The sequence below is a fragment of the Phacochoerus africanus genome, chromosome 1 (genome assembly GCF_016906955.1).
Source record: "Phacochoerus africanus isolate WHEZ1 chromosome 1, ROS_Pafr_v1, whole genome shotgun sequence".
NCBI classification, from domain to species: Eukaryota; Metazoa; Chordata; class Mammalia; order Artiodactyla; family Suidae; genus Phacochoerus; species Phacochoerus africanus.
Window position 1 is genome coordinate 91,334,994 of NC_062544.1, and position 12,842 is coordinate 91,347,835.

The following is a 12,842-nucleotide window of genomic DNA, read 5'->3' on the forward strand; positions in this document are numbered from 1 at the left end:
CTGGGGGCCCCCATAAGATGAAATGCTATGTGAGCATGAAGTCCACATGAAGGAAATTTGTACAGAGGAACCTGCATAGAGAGAGGAAAAGAGGCATGTCCTGATGTACTGAGGAAGTGCCCACATCCAGCTACACATGAAGCCATCTTACTCCTGGACTTCCCAGATATTATGAAAAATAAATTCCTATTAGGGGCTTTTTTGGTTACTCATCACAGCAGAAGTCCTAACTAATGCATGTTTAGGGAATTGGGGATTGAGATATATGTTGATAGCCGATATAAGTCCATTAATAATATTTTGGAACATTTTGAGATTAAAAGATCAATGTGGTCCTTTAGCTGCAAAAACTTCTGTCTTCCCTCCTCACCCTATTTCTGTGGCTCCTTCCAAAGAGAATATCTCCCGTTAGCCTTTTACTTCTCCCCTCCCCCCATGCTCTCCTCCCAAGAAAACTTGCTTATTCTAGTAGATGTTTATGAAACAAATGCCCTTACATCTCTGTTCTCTGTCCTTCAGAAACAGTTAGGTGAGAAGAGCAGGCAACCTTATGCCTATTCAGAAAATAATAATATTTAAATAAAGAGACAAGAAAGTATATCTGTTATAAGCTTTTTCTTTTTTTTTTCTTTTTTAGAATTGTAGCTTATGAGTTTATCTACGCCCGCTATAGTCATAATTACAATTTAATATCTGCATACAAAAGCTATGTAAAAATCCATTTTTTTCCCAAATATACAAATTTTCTTTTTGGATAGTTTAAAACATTTTGATCACAGATTTCAATAGAGTTTTAGGCTGAAAAAATATGACCAACCTAGCAATATCACTTAACACTGTTTACAAAACACAAATCTTCAGGTGACTGTAAATCTCTTCCTACTCTGTTGTACTTTTCTGATTCTCAGGGCATGAGAACATGGTGGGGGAAAGAGTTGTTTTTTTTGAAGAAAGCCTGGATAACTCATTTGGCTCTATAATCAAATGGAAAATGCCAATTAGGAAGAACCAAAAGAATGAAGTGGCATAAGGTCTGCTCATTCATGCCCTGATATCTTCCATGTCAGTGATACACATGTAATTAAAGTGTCTTCCTTTGTCTTGCATTGTGCTCCATAATTTACATGAGTGTTATCTGCATCCTGAGGAGGACAGATTTTGTATCTGATTGTCTTGTGCATAAGGTGGGTCAGCTTTAACTGTGCAACAGAAAGCCACAAACAGCGTTTTACCTGCACGATATTGCTCTTGAAGGCGGCATTAAGTAATGTAGAAATACACTAGAAATGCACACTTTTTGCATTTGCAAACATTTGTACAGCACAGTAAAAATTCTGTGATAAGGCCAAACCTTTTTTCCCCCCTCAGTCTTTTTTGCGTGTGTGTGTTGTGTTTTTAATGTATTTTTTTTTTAAAGATTAAAGTAAAAGGTTTCAATTGTAAAAAATACACACCGGGCAAATCCTTACCTGGATAATAAATATCTACATCACAGTACAATAAAATTTCTTCTCTATAAAATTTAAATATGGATTATAGTCTATCACTATCAAAAGAAACACTATGCTAATATTTCCATATTATTAAAATAACAGGAAAAATTACGAGCTTATTTTAGAACCTGATGCCATAGCCATTGGAAAGGGCAGAGAGATTCAAATGTCTTTAAGCACACTCCTTTTGAAGAGGAACGGTGGCTTGGTTATTCACTTAAATTCAGTTTATGAAAAAGGTTTAGCCTTACAAATGCTGGCTACATTTCAAAAACCATAAGACCAGTTTCATATTTTATGACTCATGCAGCAAAAGGTCAACAGGACACGAATGGGCTAGAGTTCCATAGAATAAAAATGTATCACGGACAGTGACATGCTTTGAGGGCGTCAGCAGTTCGTGGAGGCTGAGTCTGCGGGGGGCGGGGCGGGGTGGGGCTTAGTATGGAGGAAGGGCCCGGCCTCACACCTGGTCACAGGAGAGCGACGAGAAGGCGATGCTGGAGCAGAGCCGGGCCTGGCGGTCCACCCCAACGACTGTGCTGCAGGTAGAGGAGGTGTCACTCAGGGCGTCACTGGGCTGAGGCATCAACACGGCAAGTGTGTCACTGAAGACCGAGGCTCATTTGACTAGAAAAAGCTCAGAGGCGGCACGTGGTGTTTTGAGCAGAATCATAAAGAGGAAAAGATCTTTTTTTTTTTAAACTATTTCTAGAAACACCACACGTCTAATTGAAGAGCAAAGTACACTTGAAGGCTACACACACACACACACACACACACACACACACACACACACAGCACTCATCCCCAAAAGTTGTGATTTATAAATAAGAATCCCAGCTGTCAGGTTTGTTCCCCTCTGCTGGGATGTCTCCCCACTGTGAGGAGTTTCAATCAGTCCACATTTGATTTGAAAGTCTGGACAACATAAGAAAAAAATGTTTACAAAAATCCAGAGCAAATCCCTCCTATTTGAGTTTTATGGGATGGAGTCTTGAGATGCACAAAATATCTCAATCAGTTACAGAAGGAATGAGTCACTTTGATCATAGGGGTCTTGATTCTTTCAGATCTTATAGCTTTTCAATCAAAGTACTTGAAGGCTTGTCCTATTCAGCCTAAAGGAGTCAGCTTTCAGCAAGACTTTTAGGTCAGTGGTTTGCTTGTTTAAAGCAATCATGTAAGGAGCCATATTTACTTGGGGCTGGCTGGGTCACTGTCAATCTACCCAACCATTTGGCCAATGGCCAATCATGGTTAATCCCGGAAGCTTTCTGATGCAGCTTTAGATGAGGCTCTGTACTTATACCAAATCTGGGGGTATCTGATCTACTGGGAATCTCTTTCAAACAAATTGAGAAGAACTTCCTTGGGACCCTTGCTGCCCAAGGAGTCCATGAACCTCCAGTACCCATCTGCTTGCCTTCCTCTGCTTCCCTTCTGAGGGAAAACTTGCCCCACTCTGAAAAGCTTCTTAGAGTTGCTCTGGAGCAGAGAAGGTGATTAAGTGCTTCAGTTTTGTTCTCCAAGGAGAGCCAACGAAGGGAACTGAGATGTTAGCAAAGTGAGGACTTGAGGAGACTGGCTAGAGGCTGCCTAGGGAAAATAAACCCCAAAAACCTGTCTGTAGAAAAGTCATGGCACGTAATCTGCCCATGAACTTCATGCTCATAATCTTAACCTCTTCACCTACTTCCTTTTTCTCTTAGCGAGTTCACAGAATCATTCTTGTTTGCTTTCCTCAGAAGACTGTATCATTGTCTCAGCACATTAAACAAATAATTTTCCTCCCAGATTATTTCTGGTCACACTTGGGATTTTTGATGCTGCTCCTCTCCCTTTCCCAAAGCCATCCTGCCTTTCTCAAAATAATTGGTGAGTAGAATGTCAAATTCCTATTTGGAATCAATACCAAATCTACTTTTCTTAACTGTTAAGATGGTCATAATTTCTGTCTAATTGAGTTAGAAATTTGAATATGAAAGAAACCATCAAAAACACCTGATTCCCCCTGCCCAAATTAGTACCATATTAAGTATGGCAAGGATTTGAGAGTTCAGGACATATTCATCAGGTGAGAAAGCCAAGACTCTAGGTCACAGATCTACCAGTTGACAGTACAAACTATAATTCAGGGACCATGACTTCTGGGCCAGTTAAGAAAGAATTAATCCACATGGTTTTTAGGCAAATTTTACCAATATGGCTTATTTCCCTTAGTACTTCCAGGATAAGGCAGTACAAGGCAGGCAGAAGAATAGTATATGTCTGCCATGCCAGTGAAGGGTGAGGTACATTCAACTGCATGGGTATATTCTTCACCCACTTTCTGACATTGAAACAACCAGGGGCACATTTGTTACTGGGCACACACTACATCAGCATTTGTCCTTGGGGAGGTGGGTGGGGCAGGGAAGGTGAGTGAGGGTTCCTATGAATGGTCTGTGGGTATTTCCTGTTGAATGTCTGTCAGGGCAATGCTATCAGAGAAACAGAGAGGGTCAGTGGCCAGACCAGTCTTTGTTTAGTGATAGTCACACCTCAGAGTTGGAGGGAAAAAGGGACCTGGAAACACTTGTGTGTTAGAGCAAAGACCTTGAGGATCTAAGACCAGAGGGAAGCTGAGGGGGCTTTAAGACCACGGCATTTCCTTCAACTTAGAACATAACCACAATAATCTCTCCTCAGAATTCCTCCAGAACAAGACTCAAATTTCAGCTTGCTATCTCTCCTTGATGAGAAGATTTGATCCACAGGGCAATTTGTTGTCAGGTCAGCAAAGAAGCAATCAAGTTGAATAACTTCAGGCATTTGGGAGATGCAGGCTTAGGTGTCACTGAATAGCGACAACACTCTGTAAATAGGTTTGATTTTTGTGAGAATTTTCTCTGAGCCCATACTGTAAGAAGCCTTCTGACTATGAGGTAACACTACGTGGAATTTTTGGAAACTGTTGAATCACTGACATTAGTGAGGATTTTGGGCTCACTGAAGGCAACTGTTTTCCTTGTTGGCCTCAACCAGTCAAATACCTGCACATTTTTGAGTCATGCCCATGTGTAACTAGACTTAAATCAATATAATTTTAATAATGAAATTAAATGAGAAATTTCATTATAAAAATTATAGTGAAAGGACAGCTAATTTGAGGGAAACAAATATTCCTGTAGATTCTAGGTTAGGCTGCGAGGAGAGAGTAATGAGTACTGAAAAACAGCATGCTCTTGAATAGATAAAAATTTGTCCAGACCTTTCCTTTGGAAGTGAAAGCCTCATTTAACTAAAGGTGGTCAGTGCTGTGCTAATCTCAGCCCTGCAAAAATCAGGATTGCATCAAAGGGACCACATTGTCTTGGTAATAAGTCTTCTTTAGTCTTCTGCCTCGCCATTTTGCTTGCTTGAGTCTCTGACTGGGACAGATGGGAGCTGGTGATGACTTGGTGCTGGTGAATGAATGATTGTCCCCTCCCCACCTCCACAACTGTAAAAACATCCAAAGCATTCACATCAAAGGACTGGAGAACAAAACGCAATAGTTACAAATACCCGCATTCAAGGGGCAATTCATCCATGTCTATGCCAATGACTTCCTCCCTTTACCCCCAAACAATCCCTCCCAACACAAAGAAATAAAGGAACAAACAAAGAGGAGCGAGGCAATGGAATGAAATGACAGCCAGTAGTGCTGATGGAATCATGAGCATGAGTCAGTCTAATCCTCAAACACTTCCAAGAACAACGGGGGAAAGAGTTCTGTGGGGCATTCCACCTTCATGTGCAGGAAGCGGCTAGCGTGGCAGGCTCCAATCATCCTCAGGTCTGTCACCTTCATCAGGAGTTTTGGCCAAAAGTGAGTCACGTGGTGTTTTCGGTAATTGATATAGTGTTCAAAGGCCAGCAGGAAACTATCCTGGTATTTCTCTATTCTCTCAACGCAGGCAAGCCCTGGGCGATCTGAGAGAAGAAAGGAGATGGCTATTAACTCAAAGATGGAAAGGAGATGGCTTGCCCAGTCCAGTTCAAGCCCTTTGGTGTGAAGTGGGCCCATCTGGGGACTTTTATCTCCTAGGAATAGGCATGGATGCAACAAGAATTCTGGGGCATCAGGGACCAAGATACCAGGGAGTGCTGTAATTTACATGAACGGAGTCAACACTTTGCTCAGATCAATATCTATGGTTTAGACAAATCATCTCCTTGGGTGTGAAGGATACCCAAGGACAAATCACCTCCTTTCTAGGGTACAGAAGGAGAAGCCTCACCTAGGGAGTGGAAACACTTTGCATAATGAGGAAGGATCTTGATGAGTGTGGACACGCAGAGAAGGGAGAGACATGAAAGGATACCAGGAAGATCTCAGGAGGCATGGATGCCAAAGGAGGATGTTAGCTGTGAAGAAACTGGTGAAGACAGAGCAGCACAATATCCAATTTCAGTTGTTTATTGGACTGTAATGAACAACTTCCCTTTGAACTTTGGTTGCTACTGTAGCAGCCTTGTGTTGGTGGTGTCTTGGGAAATTAAAATGAAAAGGGGATGTAGGCTGTGCTAGCATCACCCTGGACAGAGAAGAGAAGACTCATAGCAGGAAGCTAGAGCTAGAGGAGACCATGACAACGTACAGCCCACAAGAGCTTCCCACAACATGTAGGAAAGACTCAAGGCAGTATCAAAAAATGATAAAAGGATATCAAGAGAAAGCTAGATTATTGGGGAAGAGCTAGGGTGCAAACGCTCAGGTTGCAAAAGTATGTATAGAGGGAATGTGCTTCAACATAATAAAGGCCATATGTGACAAGTCCATAGCTAACTTCATACTAAATGTTGAAGAGCTGAAAGCTTGAGAAAGATTAGGGAACAAGACAAGGGTGCCTATTCTTGCCACTTTTATTGACCATAGCATTATAAGTCCTATCCAGAGAAATTAGGAAAGAAAAAGAGATATAAGGCATCTAAACTGGAAAGGAAAAAGAGAAACTGTCACTATTTGCAGAGGAGAATCCTGAATGTATCAAAAGAGTAAAATATCTAGGAATAAATTCAGCCAAGGAGGTGAAAGACCTACACACTGAAAGCTATAAAACATTGATGAAAGAAATCAAAGAAGACACGGTAAGTAGAAAGATATCCTTTGCACATGGATTGGAAAAGCTAATATTGTTAAAATGTCCACACTACCCAAAGCAATCTGCAGATTCAGTGCAATCCCTATCAAAATTCCAATGGCACTTTTCACAAAAATAGAATAAACAGCACTAAAATGTGTATGGAACCACAGCAGACCTGAATAGCCAAAGCAATCTGGATAAAGAAGAACAAAGATGGAGGCACCATATGCTCTGATTTAAAAGTATATTACAAAGCTATAGAAATCAAAACAGTATGGTATTGGCATAAAAACAGACACATAGATCAATGGAACAGAATAGAGAGCCTAGAAATAAACCCAGGCATATATGGGCAATTAATTTACAACAAAGGGGCCAAAAATATACAATAGGGAAAGGACAATCTCTTTAATAAATGGTGTTGGGAAAACTGGAGAGCCACATGCAAAAGAATGAAATTAGATTCCCTATCTCACATCATACACAAAAATTAGCTCAAAGTGGTAAGACCTGAAACCATAAAACCCCTAGAAGAAAACATAGGTGGTAAGCTAGCTGACACAGGTCTTGGCGATGAATTTTTTGTATTTGACTCCAAAAGCAAAGAGAACAAGAGCAAAAATAAACAACTGGTACAACTAAAAATCTTTTGCACAGCAGAAGAAACCATCAATAAAATGAAAAGACAACTTATTGAATGGGAGGAGATATTTGCAAATCATATATCTGATAAGGGGTTAATAATTCCTACAACTCAGTAACAAAAAACCCAAATAACCCAATTAAAACATGGGGAGAGGATCTGAATAGATATTTTTCCAAAGAAGGCATACATACAACTGGTCAATAGGGACATGAAATCATGCCTGGCATCACCAGTCATCAGGGAAATGTAAATCAAAACCACACTGAGATATCACCTCACACCTGTTAGAGTGGCTATTGCCAAAAAGAAAAGAGATAGCAAGGGAACCCTTGGGCATTTTTTTTTTGGGAATGTAAGTTGGTGCAACCACTATGGAAAATAGTATGGATATTCCTCAAAAAATTAAAATAGAACTACCCTAAGGTCCAGCATTACATTCCTGTATTTATCTGAAGAAAACAAAACCACTAAATCCAAAGCATGTTTGCACCTCTGTGTTCTCTGAAGGATTATTACAATAGATAAGGTATGAAAACAACCTAAGTGTTCCTGATGGATGAATGGATAAAGAAGATGTGATTTACACACACGCACACACACACAAACACCCTGGAATACTATTTAGCCATAAAGTATGAACTGTTGCCATCTGGAACAACATGGATGAACCTTAAAGAAATTATGTTAAGTGAAATAAGGCAAAGAAAGATGATCTCACTTATATGTGCAATCTAAAAAAATAACAACAACGAAACAAATAAAAAATGCCAAGCTCATAGACACAGAGTAGATTGGTGGTTGCAGAGGCAGGGGCTTGGGGGAGGGTGAAAGGGGTGAAGGAGATCAAAAGGTACAAACTTACAGTTATGAAATGAGCCCTGGGGATGTGTAATATACAGTTAGGTAACAATAGTTAATAATACTGTGTTGCATATTTGAGAGAGCAAATCTCAAGAGTCCTTATCACAAGAAAAAAAATGGGCAACAATATATGAGGATGGATGTTAGTTGGACTTATTGTGGTGATCATTTATTCATTCTTTCTTTTTTTTGGCTTTGCGGCATGCGGATGTTCGAGAGCCAGGGATTGAACCTGTGCCACAGTAGCAACAATGCTGGATCCTTAACTCACTAAGCCACCAGGGAACTCTGCGGTGATCATTTTGAAATACGTACAAATATCTAATTGTCATACTATACACCTGGAACTAATGCAATGTTATATGTCAGTTATACCTAAATTAAAAAAATGAAAAGAAATGTGTAAACCTGGATGAAATCCTCATACAGCTCCAGAGAGCACTACGATCCCCCTGCCCAGTTCTCCTGTTTGTGGCTCTGATCAAATACATTCATGCTTCAGGTGATCAGTTATGGAAATATCTGTATTAGTAAAACTCTTAATAGGATTCTGCTTAGCCTGAAAGAATCAGGGCTAATGTTTCAATCCACCCTTCTTGATTGTAAACAATATATACTGGCTTTTGGACACCACTGTCCATCTCAGACTGCCATTTGTGCATTTTAATGTTGTATTTTCCTTCATATTTGATGCTTCTGCTCTGTGGCTCTACTCCCCCCCACATCTCTGTCTTATCTCTCTCTCTTTCTCTCTGAGTATGCCAGAAGAATTCTCCCCACAGGATCCTTTAACTTTTGATTCAAACAGAAAATCAACATGGCATTGCTCAGGGTATTTTCAAGGAGGAAAAATAACCTGGGTTTGGTGGCATCAAAACTCTGTCCTTTGGAGTTCCTGTTGTTGCTCAGTGGCAGTGAACCTGACTGGTATCCATGAGGACTCGGGTTCCATTCCTGGCCTTGCTCTGTGGGTTAAGGATCCAGTGTTGCCTTGAGCTGTGGTGTAGGTTGCAGATGCGGTTTGGGTCCCGCATTGCTATGGCTGTGGTGTAGGCCGGCAGCTACACTTCTGATTCAACCCTTAGCCTGGAAACTTCCATATGCCGTAAGTGCAGACCTAAGGAAAAAAAAAGAAAGACATCCCCCCCCCCCCCCAAAAAAAAAACCTTTGTCCTTTGATGAGAGACAAAGATAAGGTGGTCATATCAGTGACACAGAGATGATGAAAGGACATTCTGATGAGGTCAAGTGGTACTAAACATGTTCATGAAGAAACACTTTAAAGGTCAAAAGACTGTTTTTAACTCCCTAAGACAACAATCTCTCAAAGATGTGTTTTGGAATCATTCCCAGCTTACTCTCTGTTTATCACTGCAGGACCCAGGGACTTAGAGAATTAGCTCCTGGAAGAGGCATTGAAGAAAAATCCTGAAAGACAGTGTAAATGGAAATAAATACTGGGGCTCAGAAGACAATGCTGAGGAGGAATTGGGGCCTCAGAGCTTGGATGTGGAGTGTCAAGTGTCCTGGAATATTTTTCTGGTCCTGGCAGTATTCATGAAAAGTATCTAGGTCATTGGAGCAGGGAAGATTTAAAAAAGTTAGCAAGTATGTCACGTGGCTGTCAGGTAGTGGTGGTGTCATAAAAATAAAAGAATTAGGGAGTTCTTGCTGTGGCACAGTGGATTAAGAACCCGGCAGAGGCTTGGGTTACTGCAGAAGCATGGGTTTGATCCCTGGCCCGTGCAGTGGGTTAAAGGATCTGGTGTTGCTGCAGCTGTGGCTCACATTCAATCTCTGGCCTGGAAGCTTCCATATAACATGGGTGTGGCCATGAAAAAAAGAATTGGTAAGAATCATTCAGTTAAGTATTTGACAGTTTGAAATTACATTCACGAGTTTGGCCATCTCCACACACTCCCTTTATCTACTTTACTGACATTATTTACTTAAGAATCTATTAAATTGGTTTGCTGCAGGGGAAAAAATATTTAGAAAATAGTATTTAGGCCATAAATAGAAAATAATCACAAAAATGGATGCATGGCAAAAACCTTGATTAAACTTTAGCTAAAGTTTCTTGCTCAAGATGGCTCCTGAGATCTGCTCTCTCTTGGTTGAGGGAGGGGAGGTTAGCAAGTGTTAGAGAGGTGCAAAGGACAGATTAGCATCCAAATGAATCTCCTTCTTCATCTAATTTAGGAAGACAGATAATTTGAAAGAAAACTGTAAGAGAAATAGCTTTCTCACTATGTGTTTCAGTGTTATTTAAAACTCCCTTTGTACCACTAAAATCTTGGCTAAAAATTACTTGAAGCAGAAGAAGAAGAAAAAAAAGGAGTTCCCATTGCGGCTCAGCAGTTAATGAATCTGACTAGCATCCATGAGGACGCAGGTTCCATCCCTGACCTCGCTCAGTGGGTTCAGGATCCGACATTGCCTTGAGCTGTGGTGTAGGTCGCAGACACGGCTCGGATTCCATGTTGCTGTGGCTCTGGTGTAAGCTGGTGGCTACAGCTCCGATTAGACCCCTCACCTGGGAACCTCCATACGCTGCAAGTGCGGCCCCAAAAAAGCAAAAAAAAAAAAAATTACCTTGAATCCTCCCTTCAGGAATATAATCCCTACTTATTTAGTTCAGTTTTTTTATTTTAAAGGATACTGAAGGCCGAGATGCTAGAGGAGCCACCCAAGGTCACACAGGGAGGCCTTAGATAATTTACCCATTTTATTTCTTTAGGGATAATTCTACTAAAGAGCTGGCAGCTCCGATTTCTACCTGGCTGTCCACTGGAGACAAGAGGCCAATAAGCAGCTCCTGTCATGTGAGTTTTCCCAACATCAGGCCAGCAATGAACACCTCTAGAGCAAGTCTGCTCCCAAGAGGGAATTGTATATAATATAACGTAATAGGGTCACATGGGGTGACACTGAATCCTCCATAGCAAGTCATGGGTTCTCACACTCAACAGGAAGGGATTGTACAGGGGTGTGGACTTTAGAAGGGGAGGAAATGGGAGTCCATACTAGAGCCTGTTCATCACAGAGTGCAAGAGGGTCCATTATTCTATTCTACTACTTATATTTATTTCTGAGATTTTCCATAGTAAAAAGAATAATTTCCTTTTAAGTGGAGTTCCCGTTGTGGCACAGCAGAAACGAATCTGACTAGTAAACATGAGGATTCGGGTTCCATCCCTGGCCTTGATCAGTGGGTCAGGATCCAGCATTGCTGTGAACTGTGGTGTAGGTTGCAGATGTGGCTTGAATCCTACGTTGCTGTGGCTGTGGCCTAGGCTGGCAGTTGCAGCTCTGATTTGACTCCTAGCCCGGGCACTTACATATGCTGTGGGTGTGGCCCTAAAAAAGAAAGAAAAAAAAAGAAAAGCAAAAATTAACAAATGGGACCTAATCAAACTTATAAGCTTTTGCACAGCAAAGGAAACCATAAACAAAATGAAAAGACAACCTATGGACTGGGAGAAGGTATTTGCAAGATGTGACCAATAAGGGCTAATTTCCAAAATATATGTACAGCTTATACAATTCAATAACAACAAACCAAACAACCCAATTGAAAAATGGGCAGAAGACTTAAACAGACATTTCTCCAAAGAAGACATATGGATGGTCAACAGGCACGTGAAAAGATCTCATCATCATTAATTATTAGAGAAAGGAAAATCAAAACTACAATGAGGTACCACCTCACACCAACCAGAATGGCTAGCATCAAGAAGTCTACAAGTAGTAAATGCTGGAGAAGTGGTGGAGAAGGGAGAACGCTCCTGCACTTGGTGGGAATGTAAATTAGTGTAGCCACTATGAAGAACAGTATGGAGGTTCCTTTAAAAACGAAAAATAGAGTTATCATATGATCCAGCAATCTCACTCCTGGGTATATACCCAGACAAAACCATAATTTGAAAAGATACATGCACCCCATGTTCATAGCAGCACTATTTATAATAGCTAAGACATGAAAACAACCTAAATGTCCATCAACAGATGAACGGAAAATGAAGATGTGGTATATATACAATGGGATATTATTCAGTGATAAAAAAAGAATGAAATAATGCCATTAGCAGTAACATGAATGGACCTAGAGATGATCATACTAAGTGAAGTAAGTCAGACAGAGAAAAACAAATACCATATGATTATCACTTATATGTGGAATCTAAAAAATAGTACAGATGAACTTACTTACAAAACAGAAAATGACTCAGAGACATAGAAAACAAACTTATGGTTGCCAAAGGGGAAAGTGGAGAGGAAGGATAAGTTAGAATTATGGGATTACCATATATACACTATTATATATAAAATGCATAAACAACAGCACAGGGAACTATATTCAATATCTTAAACTATAATGGAAAAGAATAAAAAAGAATATATATATATATTCATATGTATGTATAACCAAAACACTTTGCTTTATACCTGAAACTAACACAATGTTGTAAATCAACTATACTTCAATAAAAAAATAAAAAAACTCAAAGTTAAAAAAAAAAAGTCTGCCATGCCAAAATTTTCTGTACCAAATACATTTCTAGATTGGCTTAAAAAAAGGAATTCTACTAAATTAACCCACAAGCATCAACTCTGTAAAGGATTCTCATTGTACTTGTGACTGATATTTTACCCATCTAGTCAATAATTAATCCAGTAAACACTTCTAGAATCCTACTAAACACTGGCCTAGAAGCTACGTGCACAATT

The 12,842-nt window shown here is 40.2% G+C and overlaps 1 protein-coding gene across 5 annotated transcripts in view; it reads right to left on the minus strand.

Moving 5' to 3' along the window:
- Nucleotides 1-600: 600 nt before the first annotated feature.
- The window catches only part of THRB (thyroid hormone receptor beta), a 459,282-nt gene continuing 447,040 nt past the window's right edge, over nucleotides 601-12,842 (minus strand). For all 5 annotated transcript variants that reach the window (XM_047769184.1, XM_047769178.1, XM_047769175.1 and 2 more), the window contains one exon: nucleotides 601-5,450. In XM_047769184.1, coding sequence (XP_047625140.1) covers nucleotides 5,209-5,450 — 242 coding nt within the window. In that variant the 3' untranslated portion in view covers nucleotides 601-5,208. The remainder of the gene's footprint in view (nucleotides 5,451-12,842) is intronic.